Here is a 21,359-nt window from a genome sequence, read left to right as displayed (position 1 = left end):
TTCCTTTCCAATCCTATCAAACAGAGAGTATCACCTTCTTTTGATGGTTCTTTGATCAGCTTTCGAGCTTTCGTGCTTTGAACTAGTTCATCACGTCTGCTCCATGATCCTTTGCGTTTAATATTGTTGTACACAATCCATCTTTCATCTCCAGTTATGAGTCGTTTCAGAAATAGATCGTTTTCCTCACGTTTCAACAGCAAAATCGCAGATGCGATGAATCAAATCTCTTTCTTTGAGAACGTATGGAGCCCAAATATTGAGCTTTGCAACGAGACCAAGTTGTTTCAAATATTCATGCACGGTCGAATTCGATAGATTCAATTTCTCAACAATTTCTCGTGTTGCTAAATAACGATTTCATCAATGCCCTTTATTTGGTCTTCATCAGTCTCAACTGGCCTTTCAGAACGTGGTCTTTGAGGTCGAAATTCCCCGAACGAAATTTCGAAAACCATTTCTGATAGTGGCATTCAGTCAACCCATCCTCTCCATACACGGCACACAATTATTTTCTTGCTTGCGTTGCATTTTTTTTTACGGTAAAAAAAAGTAAAAAGTGACAACAATGTGCACGTTAGTTTTCCACTATTGATGCGACGTCAAACAAAAACAACTTGACAGATTCCAAAACAACCTTTTTTCAAATGAAGCTTGAAATGTGCGTTGTAAAAATATATTTTCTAGTTTAGAATGAGGTTAACTGTTTAACCCTTTCACTGCTGAACTAACTTCCCTTGAGAAAATTATTAAAATATTTGGTAGTCCTACATTTTTTGGGTCGCTGATTACGAATCTAAAGTCAGATTTGCAAAATTCAAAATGGCGGACTCAATATGTCGATCACGATGTACAAAATTAATGAAAATTCCAATTATTATTAAATAATAACCAGGTCGTAATAAGAATATATGACTCTAGACGATAGAACTCGATCGAGCTGGAAAAAATTTATGTGGGAAAATGTCCAATATTGCATATTTATGCTTACTAGAGATTAAACATTCATTTTTGAGTAAAATAATATTGATAGTATGGATAAGATGGAGATATAGAGTGAAAAAATCTAGGAAAATAGAACTAAAAAGTGCAAAAAATCAAATTTCGGCCGTTTTTGTAAAAATATTTGTTTATAAAAAAAATCTAACCTGCAAAAAAATACTGAAAAAAAATATGTTTTTGTACAACATCGGAAAAATATTTGGTGAAAATTTCAGACCTCTACATTCAATACTCTCCGAGGAATCGATTTTTCCCTAAAAAAGCATTTTTTTCAACTTTGATTTGTTATAAATAATCACAAATGAATAATTGGATATTGGAGTTGGATGTTGAACAACTATTCAGTTATCTGGAAAACTCAAATCCCCGATTAGTTCTTCAAAATTATGTGATTTACAACGCAAAATTGGATCAAGAAGAGGTGGGAAATATACTTCCCACTAACAATGGAAGGGTTAAAAAAGCAACTAACACCATCTATTTGAAAAAAAAAAAAAAAAAAACGCGCAAAACGAAAAACCGCGCGCGCGGAGATCTTACGGAATGTTGCGAGAGATGCTTGATAAGTGAAGTAAATGACGCATAGATGGCAGCAGCGCTGGCAAAATTCTTTCCGTCGTTTCGTGCCATTCTTCAAACGAGCAAGTGTGTTAAACTTCAGCTCGGCATGTCGCGTCATTGAGGTTAGATCAGGGAAGGACAAGCGAGTGATGTAAGGGCGTGTATCATTCGCGAAATCGCGCGGCAAAAGTGCGTCACGTCCGCGGCGGCGAGTCCTTGTAAATCTCGCTGAAGGAGCGGCTGGACGACTTTTCGCGGTACTTTTCTTTCCGTGAAGAAGCACGCGCATCACGAGAGAGAGAGAGAGAGAGAGAGAGAGAGAGAGACACGGCGCGATGGCGGCGAGGTATAAAAGCCGAGGGATCCTTCTCGCAATTTAGGCGTCGCAAAGTGGCGGCTTACGGCCGCGACGGCCAGCGTGTATCAGAGAGCAGCTATGTAAGTGTATTTATATGATTCTCTACGTGCACGAGGAGATACTATTCTCGCGCGGTCGCCGCGCAGAAATACCGTCGCGACGTTCCATCTCTCTCTCTCTCTCTCTCTCTCTCTTCTCTCTCTCTCTGCTTTTCTGCGGGCGGTCGCGACAGCGTGAAATATTTTTTGTCGCTGAATCCCGCTATCCGCTATCTCGACCGTAGTCGAAACCGAGGAAACACAGATCTCCACTTTGCGCGACCGCGAGGGGGAAAAAAGGCGCGGCGTGCGTGAGAAAGAAAGAGACACAGAGAGGGAGAAAGAGAAAGGGGAGCGCAAAAGTGCATCGCGACGAACTGGATCTCCGCGTCGGATCCGCGACACGTAGCACCTCCCGGTGACGGTTATTGCGAGTGTGTTTCACTGCGTTTATGCCCCTACGGCAAGCGCCGCAAGCCGCCGCGCCGCCGCCTTTTGTCGGCAGCGGGGATAATTCAAGCCGACTTTCCTCGCCTCGCCCGCGCCTGTCAAATCGGACGTGACGTCTCCGCCTTTATTTGCGTCCCGGCCGCCGAGACTATTTGGCCGCGCTCGTGGCCAGGCACGTGGACGTTTTAAAATGTCAACGCACGGGGCGCGCACGCACATCGGGAGGGGCGGGGGGCATTTTTCGCGGATGCGAGAGCAAGATGGACAGTGGCGCGCCTCCCCCTCCCCATCCCTCCGCTCATCTCGGCGAACATACCTCGCGCGTAATTGCGCGCCGACACGTATGGTAATGAAATATCACTCCGGTCGCTGAAGAGGAGAGGCGCTCGGAAGCGGTGACTTTTATTAATCGATTATTCCTCGCGTTTATCGCGATTACCCGGGCGTGTCCGTTCGTCGTGTGTATGTGTGTGCAATAACGCGACGCTCACGCGTATATAACGCGCCGCGTGAATTTGAATTTTGATATCCTCCGGTCTCGTAGGCGCTGCACAATGTGCGGACACAACGTTGTTCCATTCGGCGACGGCGACGGCGACGGCGACGATCGCGCGTGTTGTAATTCATGTCGAATGAATATTTCGAGCGATGCGAGCGCGCGACGAGAGCGGGAGGGGGCAGAGGAGGGAGAGGGGCATGTTTCATCGTTCCGACGACAGGAAAAGTTAAAGATCGCTGTAAGCTATGTCTCTGACAAAAATAACATTGTTATTTTCGCGAGCGCCGTCGAACGCGCGAGCGACGCGGAAGTTTCCGCGCGCGAGGTAATTTATCCTCGCAGCGGCGGTATAGCAGAAACTGTGTGTAAGCGTAACGCGATGAACGAAATCCGCGTCGGACGAGGACACGGACGGGAGAGAAGGCCGGGATACGCGCGGCGCATGTATCTGCATACGCTATTACGTTTCCTTTGCCGACAACGGTCGTGTATCGTGTTATTCGAATACGTCACGACGGAGTAAATAGCAGTGTCGAAATCGCGAATTTGGATCGTCAATATCAATCTCGTATAAAGCGAGAGAGAGAGAGAGAGAAAGGGGGAGAGAGAGAAAGAGAGAGAGGGAGGGAGGGAGGGAGGGAGGGGGGAGAGAGAGAGAGGGAGAGAGAGGGAGCGAGGAAGGGATATAAGCGGATCGAAGGGGCGACGAGCGAATGGAAAATAACGATTGCCTGATATCAGTCGGCAGGAAGGCAATAAAATAAACCTTCGCGCCAAGAGAGAGAGAGTCTGCGCTCTATAAAAAGAATCCGCCCCCGCGCGGGGCCATCCGCTCTCGCTGCCGTGCGAATCGCTGAAAAGTACAATCTGTCAAATGCCTTTCACCGTAGTCCGAAAAAGCGTGAAAAATATTTGGTATTTGAATTCTCCGGAATTTTCGTCCGCGCGAGATTGTCACAGCAGCGTCTCACGATGTCGCGTACAAAGTGCTCTTCCTGTGTGTGTGCGTGTCTGTCATCTCGTGTCCCCCCTGCGAGTTTTCCTATAAATATCGAAACATATCTCGAGGACAACTGTATTACATAATTCCACAGTTGTGTATGTGTGTGTGTGTCCTCTCGCGAGGGAAAAAATTTCCCAGGGAGAAACATCGATGCCGTTAATTAAAAGTACTTCAATTCTTGACGTTAAATATTAGGTGAGCAAAAAAGTTCCTGCGCTTTTCGTTTGAGTTCGATGCAACGAGTTGTCGAATCTTGTCGAAGCTTGTCGGCCGCGCGTGTTTATGTGTATCATATAGCGCAGATTTGCGCGAGTTAATTGGCGGAACTTTGTCGTGCCCATGGCCTCGTGGTCTGTGATTATTCACTCTTTTAAAATGTCCGAATCGAGTATTTCTATAAGAAACTTGTGGAAAAATGTTTTATCTTATTAATAATTAATAAAAGGATTAATGAAAAGTTAATCTTAATAATTAATAAAAGGATGTAAAATACTAAAAATTAAATGAAGATTAACAAATTTCTACATTATTATGGGTATGCTCAACTATCCCTTCGTATGACCATCTGTCCCTTACAGAATATTTTGAATATTTCGTTATTATTGGCGTCCCATGAATTTGTTTTCATAAAATTTTTTCTACTTTAAAGATTATCCTCTGTTGACTGTGTTAACATATTGTTGATCATTTATCGCAATAATACAGATGTGTATTTCCAATTAAAAAAAAAAAACTATACACATCTATCCCAGACTTACGTAACATTTTGCCTGAAAATTTATGCCCTTATTTAATTTTTAATGCACAAAACCGTGCCAACCTTTTTGACTATCTGATACTTTCGTAATGAAGTCTGAGACGAAGAGTCTGTTAACCTAACCTTTACAGACTACCACGGGTGAAATTTCACCCCGGGCGAATTTTGTTTCGTTCCTATTAAATGTTAAATTATCCGCTGCAAGTAATAACTTCTCCACTTTTCACTTGATATTCGATAATAGCGAGACATTTGCATTTTTGGTTTTACCTTATTCATTCCTAAAATAAAAAAGAAATATATAATACCAGGATGAAATTTCACCTATGACAGCATTAACGTGATTTTCTTTAACGGTGGCTTTTAGGGGCCAAAATCCTCCTTGATAAAATTCAGCAAGAAATATATGAAAATTATGGCGTGTTATATAAATATAACTCGTGCTCTCTCTCTCTTCCTCTCTCTCTCTTTCTCTCTCTGCACGATTCGAGAGAGAGAGAGAGAGCCGAAGTTGGAAATTAAATTCGCGGGATTAAGAGAGAACCGTGCGCGCGGGATTAACGAGCGATAAGATCGTCGGCATCGCGGGAGGATCTCTCCTTTGCGGCATCGCCAAATGTCCCTTCGTTATCGCATTCGCGCGACCAGTTATCCTTGATATCCAACGAGCCCAGGCGCCGTCCTTCGCGCCAAAATAAAGTCCCGGCGCTGCCGCGCGTCGGAAAAGCGCGTCGGACCGCTCGGGCATTTCGCTCGGGCCAATAAAACCCGCCGTTTCCGCGCCGAAAGTGTCGTTCCGCACGAAACGAGCCGGGCGTTCCTGTTTCTCGGCCGCGCAACGCGCCGCGGCGTTTATTATCGTTGCTCCGCGGCGCGGCGCGGCGCGTCGGAAATGGGCTTGTAAACGCGAAACGTTGGCACAATTCCGGGATATTCGCAAGGATATATAACTCGCGTGCGGATGTCAGGCGTGTTTCGCGATAGCTCCGCGCTATCGATTCGCTCGAGATTTTTCCGAAAGGCGAGCGGTGATCGAAGCGGAGCCTGCGCTTCCGCGATCGCGTGATGGCTCGCCCGGGACGTCGCGAAATCGTTTCTTCTAATTCGCGCTGGAAAACTGATGTAACGGGCGCGCGATGCAGCATTCCGCCCGCCGCGTCCACTTCCTCCTCTCTCCCCCTTCCCGAAATGGTTTTCAGTACTTTGTATACTTTTTCATTTGGCCGAGGGGATGGATCGATGTCGACTCGCGTCGGGTTTTGCTCCCGCGAGAGGTATGTTACAAAACGCGAGCGCGTCTCAGCCGGACGATCTCCCGACGCTGAGCGGCTTTGCTCGCGCATCGTCGTCGTTGTCGTCGTCGTCGTCGTCGCACGTTCGATCTTTTAATAGATCGCGCAATTGGTCGTCCAATTGAATCGATTAATCGGACATCCCGCCGCGTCGGCCGGCCGGTCTTCTCCTCGGCGCGAAGATGAGCGGATTCCGGAATTTTACGGGCGTTCATCTCGCCGGCGCGGCGCGGCGTGGCGAGGCCACGGCGGCTACTTTTTCACCGTCTTCACGAGCCATCTTCTGGAAACTGCGGATCGCGAGCCGGATAAATTTCCACGGAGCAGGCGTAAATATTTGCCCAAGACAAAGCTCGGGCCGCGGGCCGATGTCCCGCGAGATGCGGCCGCGCGATATGTTTACGGGCCGTCCGATCCGTCGCGTCGCGCCGCGCCGCGCCGGGCTCGGCTGTGCCCGTCGACGAATAAAACGTTATTTTTCGCCGTGGAATGCCCGGCGCGAAAGCCATATTCGCCATCGGTCGGCCGCTGCAAGGCCGCCGCTGCCGGCTGCGCCGCGCCAAGTCTCGGGACCGTGGCCGTCGCTCGGCTGAATTTAGGGGAACCATCAGCGGCCGGCCGGCCTCTCGTTAGTGCCGCCTCGGCTAACCTGACCAGACTGCAGGACGAGCCTTTGTTAATCCACCGATGAATCGACCGGCGCGAGTCGACCTCCGCCCGCACATGTTTCGCGGGTATACGAAGATACAATTAAACTCACGTTCTCTATGATCCCGGCAAGTTGTCCCCTTTCGATCGATGCCATTGCGTTTTTCCTCCTCCCCTCTCTCTCTCTCTCTCTCTCTCGCTCTCTATCTCTTTTTTTGAACAAATTGCTTCACGCACGTGTTGAGAAATTCGTGTAAACCGACTTCTCTCGCATACTCGACGTAAATATCGCGGCGTGCTTCTTAACGTACCGAGGTCTCGCGAGGTAATTAGTCTTTACGCAACGTGTGACATTCAATTTAAATTCCGTCGCGGCCTGGCGAGAGGAGAAAAGAGGCGCAAATTAAACTCGTTACTGTCGCCCCCGGGCGTCGTCGAGGAAGAGAACGACGTCGTGAATACGATGCACTTGTCGAGCGGAGGAGCTTTTTGTCAGCGCGTAAAAGAGAGCGCCTTTTCAAGCGACGACGCGGCGAAGGGCGAACGAGGCGCCGCGTCGCTGCGTGCTCTCTCTGATGAAATTTGTTATCGGCGAGCAGGCGCACGCGAACGCCAACTGCATTCACGCGGATTGCACGGCGCAACAATCGCTTCCGCGAAAATGGAACGTCCAAGTTCCTCGACGCGGCGCGCGCGCGCGCTCGTTCCTTCTCGCGGAGGACAAGCCGTGGGGAAAAGTGGCAGGATGTTTACTCACCTCTCGGTAGTGCTCTTCACGAATTCGCCTTTCCAGAGACCGCATGTTAATTCGCGAGCAGTCACGGCGAAAAAGAGAAGATTTATGGCCAGAAGTACTCCGACCGGTCCGAAGAAGTACGCCAAGATTTCCATATCACCTGCAGAAGAGAAACAGAACGGATGAAATCTTTCGAATCTTCTCTTCGAGACGCGCTTCGCGAGTAGAAAAATTAATAGCGCTCTGACAAGGGTCTGATTATTTTTCTCTAACATTAATCGGGCCTTAGTAAGGATAGAAAGTCAAGGGCTCTACGAGATGTGTAACAAATGGTTTAACGAGGGTCCTTATAAGACAATATTATGAGGGATTTATGAGGAAATATTTTTATTATTGCTTGAATAATAATAATTTTCCTTCTTTTCATTCCAAGAAATTTAGACTGTAATTTCTTTATTTCTTTATAACCTTGTTAGGATACAACAAGAATTTTTTATTTTAAATATATAGCATACTATATAGCACTCTTTACACATAAAAATCCTGCTACTGTTTTCATTAAAGTTTACTCTATATCAAAACGAAGGCAATACTAGAAAAATCCTTGGTAGAGATTAATGAATATGGCAACTAATAAAACTAATAAAATTTATTTTTAATTGCGGTATAATTAAAAAAATCTTTAAAAGAATGAAATAGAACGTACCTACTAAAACAATATTAAATTATGACAATTTTATTCGCTTCAATTTTTATGCTTCAGATCTTATTAATTTTTTATAACAAAACTTGACTTTTTACATCTAAATAAAGCATCCTCTTAAAAAACCCTTCTAAAGCCCACATCAGTTTTTCGTGCTAAAGTGTTATTTCGTAAAATTTAAGGCATCCTAAAAAGTCCTTTCAAGGCCTTTCTCAGCTTTTTCTATCAAAGCTTTATTTATTAGATCTAAGGTATCCCTAAAAAATCCTTCCAAGGCCCTTCTCAACTTTTCCTATTAAAGCCTTATTTCGTAAAATCTAAGGTATTCCTAAAAAAAATCCTGGTAAGGCCCTTATCAATTTTCCCTATTAAAATCTTATTTATTAAATCCAAGGCACTCCTAATAAATCCTTCTAAGGCCCTCATCAGTTTTCCTTGTCAAAGCCTTATTTCGTAAAACCCAAGGTATCCCTAAAAGATCCATCTCAGGGGCTGATGTAGTAATAATGAGGCATTCCTATTTAGGACATCCTACTTTCACTTTATCGGGGTTTTATTCTTTATGAGGATGTCCCTAACAATATTTTACTCGGGTTGTCGGCGCATCCGCGACAGTCGCGGTTCTCGCGAGAGTAAGACACGTGGAATAATTCACCGCGTTATCTTTTAGACTTGAAATACCTACTTGCAAACTTGCGAGTAACGGCGGCTATTATTCGGGCAATCGGGAGCGCGTAATGCGTTCTAAAATTAATGTACGCGCGAGCACATGCGAGAGGCAGGCAGAGACGCCGGTTGCTATTTTGGATGCGCTAATGACCGATCGACACGAAACGGTCCTTGCACCTGGATTAATCGTACGGCGATTTCCTCCCTTCCTTCCTTCCTCCCCCCCCCTCTCTCTCTCTCTCTCTCTTTCTCTCTCTCGTCCGCGGAATGACCTCAGACCAGGTCGATACTCCGGATTTAAGCGGATATCTGGATCGTGACTGTTTCTCGACTTAAACTCAGTTTCAATAATAAACGAGACGATCGGCCGAACGGATCACCAGCACCACAGCAGCACAGGGTTTATCTTCAAGATGCTTAATTCGGCATCACGGGCCGAACGAAAACGCGCGCGTTCCTCGGTGCCCGTAAAAATCGCCGCTCGCGATTATTGCTCCGCGCGCGCTGGAAATGACGGCTCCTTTCCCACATTTTTGTTTTTTCCATCGCGGACAGTTTTATAGCGAAGTGACTCATTGACCAATGTTGCCGCTGTTGATGATTGGTTGATATTTAGCTTATAGCTCGTGCTGCGCGAGCAAGTGTTTGGCTCTTTCGTCGCTCTTGTCGGGAAATCCGGCGTGCCGAGTCGCGTCAAGTGGCTTTTATGGGCGCTCGAAACATCGGAGAAGCGGCGATTATTCGGTATACGCGCGAGGCGAGGTACAAAATATTATGAAATTCCGCGTTATTAAAACCGGCCCCGACCTCGTAGCATCGACATCGTAGTTATTCAATTTACGATTATTACGCGAGATATTGTCGCGCGTTTTACGTTTTATCACACGTAATTTCACATTGACGAAATATCACATTAATGGCGGTGCCGAGGCGAGCGCGTCCGTTGCGCTTGATTCCGCAAAGATGGAATTATTAAATTCCAGGTACAAATATACGCGAAACGCGACGAAACGATCAGTCGACAATATCCCTCGGCGAGTCGCGATTTCAACAGGCGAAAGGAAAGGCAACGCGTCCCGGAAGTCGCGGAGTGGGAGGTTCGTTCTTTTTTTCTGCCAAAGTACGCGCGAGCGCAGGAATAGATCGACACGCCTTATGAAAAACAAATAAATCGCCCGGTGTCGACTTGCCGACACGCCCGGTTTATTTTCTTGTTCATATCGGCGTGCTCGCGGCGGAAAGAAAATAAGAGCCGCGAAACTGCCGCGCGTCGCGCCGGGCGCGCTTTGCGAACGAGGCACGAGTGCGCGACGCGTCGCGCCCCTCATTTATTCTTAATTATTTATAGCGCCGCGCGAAAACGATATCGCGATCGAGCGATAACCAACCAGGGGCGAGACGTACTTTATTTTCGTTATCCAATAATATTCGATAGCCGATACTTTGTTGCCGCCGTCGCGCATTTGTCTCCGTGCGCCGCGCGTTGTTTACCAGCCACCATCCACGCGCTACACGTATTTCGAGCGATTAAATTTTTCGTTCCCTTCGTTACACCACATTCGCGCCAAAGGCGTATTATTAGGTGTACATCCACGGTAATCGATTCCGTCCCTTGGAATTTTTCACAAACTGAGAAGTGACTACGTTTCTACACTACTCGCAGTCCATGCACGATTAATAAAATAACTAAAACCTACGCTCGTTTATGGAGGATTGAGGCCTGGTCTACAATACGTGTCGTAAGTTGTAAGCCGTAAGAATTGGCGAATCACAGTCAATTATTATAAAAATAACCGACTATAATTAGCCACTTCTTACGGCTTACAACTTACGACACGTATTGTAGACCAGGCCTCAATCCTTCATAAGCGAGCATAAGTTTTAGTTATTTTGTTAATGAGTAGTGTAGAAACGTAGTCACTTCTCAGTTTGTGAAAATTTCGAAGAGACAGAATCGATTACCGTGGGTGTACAAATGAATAATCCAGATTTTTCAGCTAACTTCAAGGTTTATTTGAAAAGAAAGTAAAACAAATTTGACGATCAAAGTATTCGCCGTTGTTTTCCACAACTTTAAGCCATCCTTCAGGCAGCTGATGAATTTCATGTCGGAAAAATGTCATGTCTTTGGACACGATAAAGTTGTCAAGCTATCTTCGAAGCTCATTCACTGATTTAACCTTTTAACGCCTACTGGTAACTATAATTACCAGAAACGCATTTAAGAATCCGTAACTTGGTTAAAAAAGGAGATATTTCGTTTTCTTTGCACCACTGTAAACGTGAATTCTTCTTCTAAAAAATGATATATAGATTGTATGTAGATTCGGTTTAGTCTATTTTTAGCTCAGTTTTAATGATAACATGTTTTGTCAAATTAGTTAGCATTGTTACTGACATCTAGAAGTACACTATAAATGAGTAGATTGGTATCCGTTATAATTTTATATATTTGGAAGCTTTCTCAGATGCAAAATGTGAAATTAAAATAATAGAGAAATTCAAAATGACGAATCCAATATGATGGACACGAAAATCAAGAAACCAACCTATTTTCGTGAAATCTGCTGACCTACCTGAGTTTTTTATGCGGCGAAAAATGAAGGGACGATTGACTATCTAAATGGTGATCTATAAGATATTTTTCTGAAATAGTAAGCTTGACGCTCCGAATGATAAACTTCACTCACAAATATAGTAAAGTTTCAGCTCAAAAATGTCAAGCTGACTATCAGAGTTATGTCGCATAGATTACCCTTCATTTTTCTCTGTATAAGTTGCTCATTTCGTATATGCTTTTAGGATCCAAGTCATATTTACCAATAAACAAAAACCGAATGATAAAAAGAACCAATATAAAATTCTGATATTTTTTTTTGTTATCACTACTTATAGTCTCAGTTCAAAAAAACTCAAATTTTGTTCTTAAAATACTTATAAAAAAGTCGGGCGTTAAAGGGTTAAAGTGTCTATCGAACAAGGCATGTTGCCTCGACCGGAACAAGTGCTTGCTAATCGGTAGGAGCGATGTCTGGTGAATACGCCAACAGGTGCTTCAAGACGTCCCAGCCAAGACTCATTATGACGTCTTTTGTCGTAGAAGCAATGTATGGCTTAGCGTTATCATGCAACAATTTCACAGGACATGTTCTCCTTTGCCACTATACGGGTGTTTTCGTTCTAATTCTTGACTCAAACGGATTAACCCATTAAGGCCCATCCTTAGACCAGTAGAGATACGAAAAAAGTAATTGTTGTAAAGAAATGAAGAAAAATTAATTTTTCTTAATTTGTTTACAACTATTTATTTAAAAAACTTTTTCTTCAACCAATTCGAAGAACCAATAATCATTGCTAGAACCCATGCCAGAAACCCAATAGTTACTTTTTTATATCTCTACTGGTTTACGGATGGGCCTTAATGGGTTAATTGATGTTGGTAACGGTTCGCAATAATCGTTTCATTCTGTTTTAATAGCTCATAATAAATCGCGCCCTTCATATCCCACCAAATACAGAGCAGAATCTTCTTGCCAAAGTGCTTTGCGATCGATGTTGATGGTACGCCGGGATTTATCCATGACTTTCTGCGTTTCGGATTATCATACCCACTTCTCATCGCCCGTAACAATTTGCCACGAGAAAAACTTTCCACGCTGTTTATTGAGAGGAGAGACACACTGCCACTCGTTGATTTTTGTGAGCTTCAGTGAGTTCATGCGAAACTGATGCGAACTTCTTTCTTTCTGAATTCTCTCCATCTCGTGTAGGCGTTTGGAAATAGTTTATTGCGTTACTCTTTTTACGTTTGTGCTGAATTCTCAGCGAGCAGTTGCTCCAAGTCATTGTTGCCGCATTTCCGAGGGCCTCCAGGACCTTCTTTGTCACTCAGACTGAAATCGCCGCTTTCAACCGTCTCAGCAAAAATACACATACATCGTACGATACAACACTTTCGCTGAGAAAGGAACAAATCGATTCGCACGCTCTTGCAGCATTTTCTCCTTGTTGGAATTCGTAAAGAATGCAGTGTCGGATATGATGCACCTTATCTGTTGCCATTTTCGACCGTACTGAATTGAATAATTTTTGAGCTTATGTCGAGCCTTCCGCCGTACTAAATGTGATTTTTAATAGCTACATGTCAGCACTACACAGCCGTAAAAAAAGGGGGAAAATTTTATTGTTTGAAACTTAATTTCCCAGCCGCTTAAAAAAGTTTGGATTATTCATTTATACATCTAATATTATCCTCGCAGTCGCTTTCGGCGGCGCTTTTGATCAAAGAGTGACGTCGCGCTCTTCGTTCCTTGCCCCTCTTCCCCTCGAGGTGACGGCCGCTCGCCGATTTCGCGGATTCTCGCTTGTCCCGTTCTCCGCGACAGCGAAGTATGTATACGGTGATCGCTCACGATCGCTCACGTTTGGTTAAGCGACTCTGCGAGGCGAAGGTGCGAGGTCCCACCTTGCCGGGGGCGAAGACGGGCGACGGATGCGTATACGATCGCGCGATCGGGCATGGCAAAGTTTACGCGAGGGGGTGGTTATAACGAGGGTGTAATCCCGGCGCGATCACGCGACTGCCGCGATTCCGTCGAGAAATTGCGCTCGCTGGGAAGGGCCGGTATGTGTTTAGTAGAAATTATGGTAAATCACGCGGAGCGTGCACTTATCCAATTGCGGATCGGTTTCCCGGTTCCCCGCGGCCGGTGCAAGGCTGCGCGATTCCCTGAATTCCTGAGATATGCACGCGCTGGTACGCGCCCGCTCTCTCTCTCTCTCTCTCTCTCGCGTACGCTCTCGGGTTTCAAGTTCAAGACAGGTATATCCGGGAGGGCCCGGGTCGTTCGTTAAACACAGATATTTGCGAAATGCACGCGGAGCCGCGCTCGTGCGAGGGCTCGTGTTTGCCTTCCGTACGGTAACGTCGTTTACGGTCGTCCTCCACCGCGCGAGGGGACGAGCAGAAGGGAGTGACGGAGAGGAAGGGCGAGGAAGTAAGTGAACTTTGAGCGCGACGCGTACACAGCCCGCTAGGGAGGGGAGAAGGCGAGGGGCGCCAGCGATACTAACGCGATCTCCGCAAAATTAACGCGCTTAGAAGACGACGGCTCCCCCCTTCCCGTCCCTCCTATCAATAAGTATCGCGACAACTGGGAGGACCTGACGATCGTTAATCAAGCTTGTAAGGCGACGAGGAGGGGGACAGTTCGATCGTTATTTAGGGGGATCGCGCGCACGTACGCGAGTTTTCAGCAAGAAGAGCGCGGTGGAAGAACGGACTTCATACGCGAAGTTCGCCTCGGCGAAGCTCGATCGGTGGCGCTTCACGGTAATTTGACGATAGAAATCCCGGGCCGACTCGACACGGTCGAGTCGCTTTTATCGGGGCGATTCACCCTCCTCGCGCGACCGGCCCCGCCGTTCTCCCGACCCCATAACTACGGATGCAATCTGCCAGAAACAGGCTTCCACGAGGAGTCCGTAGCCACTTATCGGCGTTGGGGCACCCGCGTTCGCAAACAAACCCATAAATAAAATCCTCACGACGACGTGAACTTTGCCGAACACCGGCGGTGGCGGCGGCAGCGGCGGCGGCGGCGACGACGGCTGTGGTAATGCAGCACAGCCGCTCTCTCTCTCTCTCTCTCCCCCGCTCCCCCTTTCTCGCGGATATTAAATTGCTATTGACCCATAGTTGAGATTTTTTCGAGAGCTTCTGCAGAGGGAGACGCTCACCAGGTAGAGAGTGGTCGCTACACGACGACCCGGCGTGGACGCGCCATTCGGCACTGCCTCGGCCCATCGATCACCGCGCGGTACACGCTTTTTCGAAGCGAATTCTATCGCCGCGCGCGAGATAGATTCCCGACAGAAATAAAACGTCGGAGCAACGACCCGAAAAACCCTCCGCTCGCAACAGAGAGCGGCCGTCTCGAGCGGCCGTGTAAACACACGACGTGGTCATTAATATTTTTATAATACCGTACGACTCCCCCGCTGCCCTCCCAGCGACGAGGAAATTCGAGAGCCCGGGTATTTGTCACGCGAGCAGGTGTATCGGCATGCTCGCGAAACTAGATCGGTTTCGTAATATTCCGGCAGTCGCGCGCGCGCGCGCGCAGATATACAGAAATACACCCCGCTCGATTTGGTATCGGGAGCGCGGAGCGTTCTCGATAGATCGCGAGTGGGATCCGTCAGCGCTCGTAGATCCAAGGTGTGGAGCACGTTTTTTGTACTAGGTGTTTGCCGGTTAATTTTCGCTGTCTTTTTCCTTGAAGAACACACTTATGTCGATTACGAAATGAATTGATTAACCCTTTGTTGCACGTTTCTCTTTCTAACGAATATAATTTTGTGGAACCTGTTGCTCGGCGGTTTTTAGGATCGCTGAATACAAATCCGGTGTGAAAAATATGAAATTCAAAATGGCGGACGCAATTTTCCAAATCAGCCGAATTCGCTTGGAATTGGTTATTTAGGGGTTTTCGAGGTTTTGCTAATTTACAAATTCGTCGTCGAAAATTCGAAATGCCAGAGCTATGACGGATATGTACAAGGCAAGGTTCGCTTGATGCCCGATCAGGTCGCCCCCGATTCTCAAGCGCAGTTAACTACAGCGATACTACTGGCCGCCAACAACTCACGCAGTCGCATATAATTATGTTCGCCGAGTAACAAGTTTCAAGCGGACTCGACGGATTTTGAAAATTCCGTTCGCCATATTGGGCCCGCCGAATTAGAATTTCATATTTTTAACTCCGCTATCCAAATGCGAACAGCGGAAATTAACCGGAACACCCAATGTTATCGCGACAATCAATTATTGTAACAATGACGAGATACGACGGAAGGGGAAAGTATTTCTAAAGAAGTTTTACACAAAGGCTTTTGCGAAAAGTGTTGTCGAGTGTTCAACCCCCCTCGTGCATTTACCAACACTCATCCGTTCGAGCTGTCGAAATCTACTCGAGACGCCGTGTAAGCGCGATTAAATTGCGGCAGATTCTAAAAATGCCTTCGGCTCGACCGAGCCTTCAGTCGCGAGCCTCGGCCTCGTCCATTGAGAGATTTATTCGATCCCCGAACCACCATGGCACGTGGGATCCCCCCCCCCCGCGAATAAAGTACCCTCCGCTGATTATTACGCGACGTTATTCTCGTGCCAGGCGCGTGTCGAATAACGAAAGGTTTCCACCGGCGGAATAATCGCGGTTGTTAGCGCTGGTGGACGGTGGGAGACGGATGGTGAGGTTTCACTCGGAGCTCAACGTCAAACTTTAGCGGCTCGTCACGAAACTTTCGGAACATCGTGTAACGGGTCCTGTTCAGATAACCGAGCCAACTTGCATCCCGCTGTCCGCCAAGAAGGCACGGAATATTAAACGAATACGGGGCCGATGCTAACTTGTATTCTCCGCTCCTCTTCCTCGAGAGAGAGAGAGAGAGAGAGAGAGAGAAAAGGGCTCTCTCCCGTTCCGGTTTCTTTCCCTCGCCGCTCATTAAGCGCGCCTCAAAATTCAATGGCCGTACGTGGCCGAGCGCGGCCGCGGTCGCGGCCGAAATCCGCTAACTTTTTCGTAGCCGATCCCGCTGCGGCAGCGGACGTCTCTCCCGCCATGCGCTGTCTCGCGCCGGGAAAAAGTTTTTCCATCAGGCATGCCGGGCCTCGCGCGAATCCACACAGCCGATACTGGGGAAGAATAATGCAGAAACTGACACTTTTATTAAAAGTCCGCTCGCCTCGGCCGCGCCCCCCTCCCCCTGCGGCAGGATGACCGCGCATTTCGAAAAGTATAAATTGACAATTCCGCGAAATAAATATTACATCCACGATGATCGCGTCGGGTTTGAACGCGAAAGGCAGCGCCGCCACGTCAGCGGCCGTAACTTTTGCACGCAACCAGTAGAAACTGCAAATTTGCAAACTTGGCAACTCCGACATTTTTGTTCGTCCGGCACGAAGGACGTAATTTCATATCGAGTGTCATTTTGCCTGAACAGAAATGGCCAGTCCGTTTCAGCGGTGATATAAACTCGTTGGTGTTTAACGAAATTTCAACTCCAAGGAAATAATCGTCTTCTCCGCGCCATGTCGACAGATTAACTGCACGTATTAGGTGTTCCGGCTAGTTTTCAGAGCTTGATATAAACGACTATAGCTGCAAATCTACTAGAGATATTTGGAAAGTTGGTACGCCATTTTTAGCGCTTGGACGTTTCTGCAAATAACTTGATGACATGGCATGTGCATTCGTCAACATAACTACACTTTTTGTGCGATTGAAAATAGAGCGTGGTGAAGAGCATTTTCGAGCATTTACTGCTTTATTGTTTCGATTCGAAGTAAACGGTTGCTGGAGCCCACCCATTCGTCTCAGAAACCTACTCTGACTTTTCTTCATCGGTTAAGACATGCGAGCACTGGTATTAGTGATTTCGGCGTGGTGATTTCGATTTAAAAGACAAAGAACATTCAGGTCAACCAAGAAAGTTTGAAGATGCCGAATTGCAGGCATTATTGGATAGAAACTGAGCTTAAACGACGCTTCATGAACTAGCTGAGACATTAAATTGGTTGGTAAATCAACCGTTTCGGATCGTTTGTACGTCATGGGGAAGATTCGAAAAGGAGGCAAATGGGTTCCACATGCATTGTCTGAATTGGCTATTCAAAATCGTTTAACCACTTGCAGCACTTCATTGCTTTCTCGTCACAAAAAGAAGCAGTTTTTGTATCAAATTATAACTGGAGCTGAAAAATGAATCTACTATGGTAATCCTAAGCGTAAAAAGTCGTGGATAAGTCCAGGCCAACCATCGACATCGACTCCAAAACGCAACATCCACGGAAGTAAGGTTTTATTGTTTTCATTTGGTGGGACATGAAAGACGTCGTGTTTTATCAGTTGCTACAACCGAATCAAACAGCCACTGCTGTGCGTTATCGACAACGATTAATCGATTTGAATCATGCTTTGAACCAAAAACGTGCAGTAATCTGGGGCTCAAAGAGCTCAAAGAGAGTGGAAAGTGATTTTGTTGCACGACAATGCTCGACCGCACGTTAACAGTTAAGAACAGTTAAGGATACATTATCGACACTTCAATGAGAGATCCTACCGCACGCCGTGTATTCACCAGATTGTGCTTCTTCCGATTACCACTTATTTCGATCAATGCAGCACAGCCTTGTTGACCAGCACTTCGAGTCACATGAAGGGATACAAAAATGGCTCGATGAGTAGGTTCCTTCAAAGGACGAACATTTCTTTTATCGCGGAATTCACTTGTTGCCCGAAAAGTGGGAAAAAGTTATAGCTAGCGATGGGAAAGATTTTAAATAAAATATAATTCAACGTCTCTAAAAAAATTAATGTGTTTCTTTTGCAAAAAATTCTTCAAAACTAACCGGAATACCTAATATGTTAAAAAATGTCACGAAAATTGAAGCTGGAAGAAGGATCCGCCTCTCAACCGCCGGAATATCGACGACCGGGGAATTGGCGCGGATATTTGAGCCCGGACACACGATACAACCTTCCTCCCTCGGTGGCGAGGCGAGAGCGTTACTTTTCATTACAGATGAGCTTACTTCCGAGCGGTCGGCCGCTCGTCGTCCGTTCTCTTCGTCGAAACTTTTAACAGCCGATAAAAGATTTATTCCGGCGTCGCGGACTGCATCTCGCGCTCGCTCGCTCGCTCGTCTTTCTCTCTCTCTCTCTCTCTCTCTCTCGTCGACGATCGGGCCGTAAAACCGGTGGAGATGTATTTCCAGCTCGCGCGTCGCCTCGCTGGCAAGACTGTCGCGCGGCAGGCAAGAATACGCGACGATGCACCATAAAAGAAGAGATAAAGACGCCGGCGGCAAAAAAAGGGGGATAAACCGCGGGCGTTTTCGGTTCTTGCGGGCGAGCGCGAGAGACGAGATCGCCGTCTATATTCGCTGGGTTTGGCAGGTCGCCAACAATGGCCGTTTCGGCCGAGTTATATCCTCACTCCATAGCGACCCATAACAAACATAAATGAATTATGTCCACGCGTGCCGTTCGGTACTTTACGACTCCACCGTCAAATCCGATTAGCTCGTCGTTGGGAACGTAGCGCGCGCGATCAATTGTCAAGCGCAGCACGGCGCGCTTTTTACCGCGCCGCTCATCTTTGTGCCTCGGTCGAATCTACACCCCGCGATTTATCGCGACGACGTGCCGTCGAGTTGATATCGCGCGACTATTTCTCAGGATCGGCAGGATCGTGCGCTGTTGTGTAATTCGTGTGCGTGAGAAGCTGCGCTGGCGGCTCGCCTTTCATCGAGAGGAAGCAAGGAGAGGAAGAGAATAAGAAGACGAGAGTTGGAAGAAAAATTAATATTAGATGCGCAAATGAATAATCCAAATTTTCAGCTAAATTCAAGTATTGTACCATTTCTTGTTTCGTTTCGTTTACCTCGAAGGATAAAAAGATAGGGGAAGGGGGAAAAATAGCCAGCAAGCAAGCATAAGATATCGCAAAACGGCCAACGTCATTCGAAAGAGAATCGTTTGTATCCGTTTGTACCTCAAAGGAACCGAAAGTACAGGATCTTCAAAATATGTCGGAAGGTTACTTTCGTACTTCCGGTCCCTTATGAGGTACAAACGATTCTCTTTCGAATGGCGTTGGCCGTTTTCTGGTATCTTATACTTGCTTGCTGGCTATTTTCCCCCCTATCTTTTTATTCTTTGATGTGACAAACGAAACAAAAAGTGGTACAAACAGATACAAACGAAGTACAATCGGACCATATTGAGAATTTTTTCTTTTGATTAAGTTATTTGCCAGGTTCACACATCGGTACTATATGGGCGTTTTCGTTCTAATTCTTGACTCAAACGGATTAATTGGTGTTGGTAGCGGTCCGCAGTAATTGTTTCATTCGGTTTTAATAGCTTATAATAAATCGCGTCATATCCAAATGCAAAGCCGAATTTTTTTTCCGAAGTGTTTTAGCTTTGCAACCGATGTTGATGGTTCGTCAGGATTTTCTCATGTCTTTCTGCGTTTCCGATTGCCATAGAATATCCACTTCTCATCGCCCATAACAATTTTCCGCGAGAAAGACTTTCTATGCTGTTTATTGAGAAAAGAAAGACACTCGTTGATTTTTCTTGGCTTCGGTGAGTTCATGCGGGACCCATTTTCCTTCTTTTTGAATCTTCCCCATCTCTTGCAGGCGTTTGGAAATAGTTTGTTGCGTTACTCCCAATTATTCTGCAAGCTCTTTCTGCGTTTGTGCTGAATTCTCAGCGAGCAGTTGCTCCAAATCATTGTTGCCGCACTTCCGAGGGCCTTCAGGAGACATTCTTTGTCATTCAGACGCAGAAGTCGCCGCTTTTAAACCAAAATCTAAACCAAAATGTACGTACACACATCGTACGATACAACACCTTCGCCGAGAAAGGAACAAATCGATTCGCATGCTCCTGCAGCCTGCAGCATTTTTTCCTTGTTGGTATTCGTAAAGAATGCAGTGTCGGGTGTGTACTTTATTTGTTGCCAGTTTTGACCCCAGTGGACTGAATAATTTTTGAGCTTATGTCGAGCCTTCCGCCGTACTAAATGTAATTTTTAACAGCTACATGTCAACACCACATAACCGTAAAAGAGCGGGAAAAATTGCTTATTTGAAACTTAATTTCTTAGCCACTTAAAGGAATTTGGATTATTCATTTGTACGCCTAATAATAAACGTATAAAATAACAAATAACGAACGAAGTTAAAAGATAATGAGTAAGAGGGAGAGGGAGGGATGGAGGGAGGAAGGAAGAAATAGGAAGCGCGTATATACGTGTAATTTGCGAGGCGCAATAAAGCGCATTCTTGCCGCTCGAATTTCCAATTCATCGCGTCCGTTTGAGCCGGGTAATAAACGAAATTGCGCGATAAATAAAGACGGATTCGGGGCGATTTCGAGCTCGAGGGTTCTGCACGCGAGGGCGATCCGGCCGCGCTGCACTCTTTAGCATTCGATAATTCCCTCGGCATTTCATTACCATACCGATGATCGTCCTAATCGCTAATACATACGCACGAGCGACCCTCTTCCGCATTCTCATTCCGCTCCCGTTTCAATAATCGCATTAAAAAGCACGAGACGCGCGCGCGCGCGCACTCGATCGATCGATCCACCGCGCGAGTACGAGCGCGATAATGTAATTCGAGTAGCGGCTCGTTTCCCGAGTGACGTGGCAATATTTTTATCTACGGCTCGCTCGTGACGTTTGTCATTCGTCAAGTAATTTCAGCTCGAGTATTGCACGCGCGTTTTTCACCATCTCGAGCGCGCGCGCGCGTTATCGAGTCGCTTCAGTTAAATTCGCTACAGAGAAGCGAGAGATCTATGGCGCTCCTATGGAGCATCGGAAAGGCGGAATCTCTTGAATGAAAACCTTTTGAGGCTTATGTTTGCTCGCGCACAATTGCAGGTGACTGGGCGAGGAGGAAGAGGAGGAGGAGAAGGAGGAGAAGGAGAGAAGCGAGTCCTCTCCATGGGAGTCACATGGCGAGCTCGGTCTGGCTGGCATCGAGGTTATCGGGGTAACCCGGTGTAGTTCTCTCGCGCGCGACACAGTTGTACATCAAACTGATAATGGTGGTAAG

At 46.5% G+C, this 21,359-nt stretch overlaps 1 protein-coding gene across 1 annotated transcript in view; it reads right to left on the bottom strand.

The window, feature by feature from the left end:
• mthl1 (adhesion G-protein coupled receptor methuselah-like 1) overlaps positions 1–21,359 on the bottom strand; it is a 241,606-nt gene that overhangs the window by 7,714 nt on the left and 212,533 nt on the right. The window contains exon 6 of the mRNA XM_025302624.1: positions 7,366–7,504. Within this exon, the coding sequence (XP_025158409.1) occupies positions 7,366–7,504 (139 nt within the window). The remainder of the gene's footprint in view (positions 1–7,365; positions 7,505–21,359) is intronic.

The sequence above is a fragment of the Harpegnathos saltator genome, unplaced genomic scaffold, assembly GCF_003227715.2.
Source record: "Harpegnathos saltator strain DR-91 unplaced genomic scaffold, Hsal_v8.6 scaffold507, whole genome shotgun sequence".
NCBI classification, from domain to species: domain Eukaryota; kingdom Metazoa; phylum Arthropoda; class Insecta; order Hymenoptera; family Formicidae; genus Harpegnathos; species Harpegnathos saltator.
Note: the sequence above shows the minus strand (reverse complement) of the source record. Positions and strands in the feature narration are given on the sequence as shown.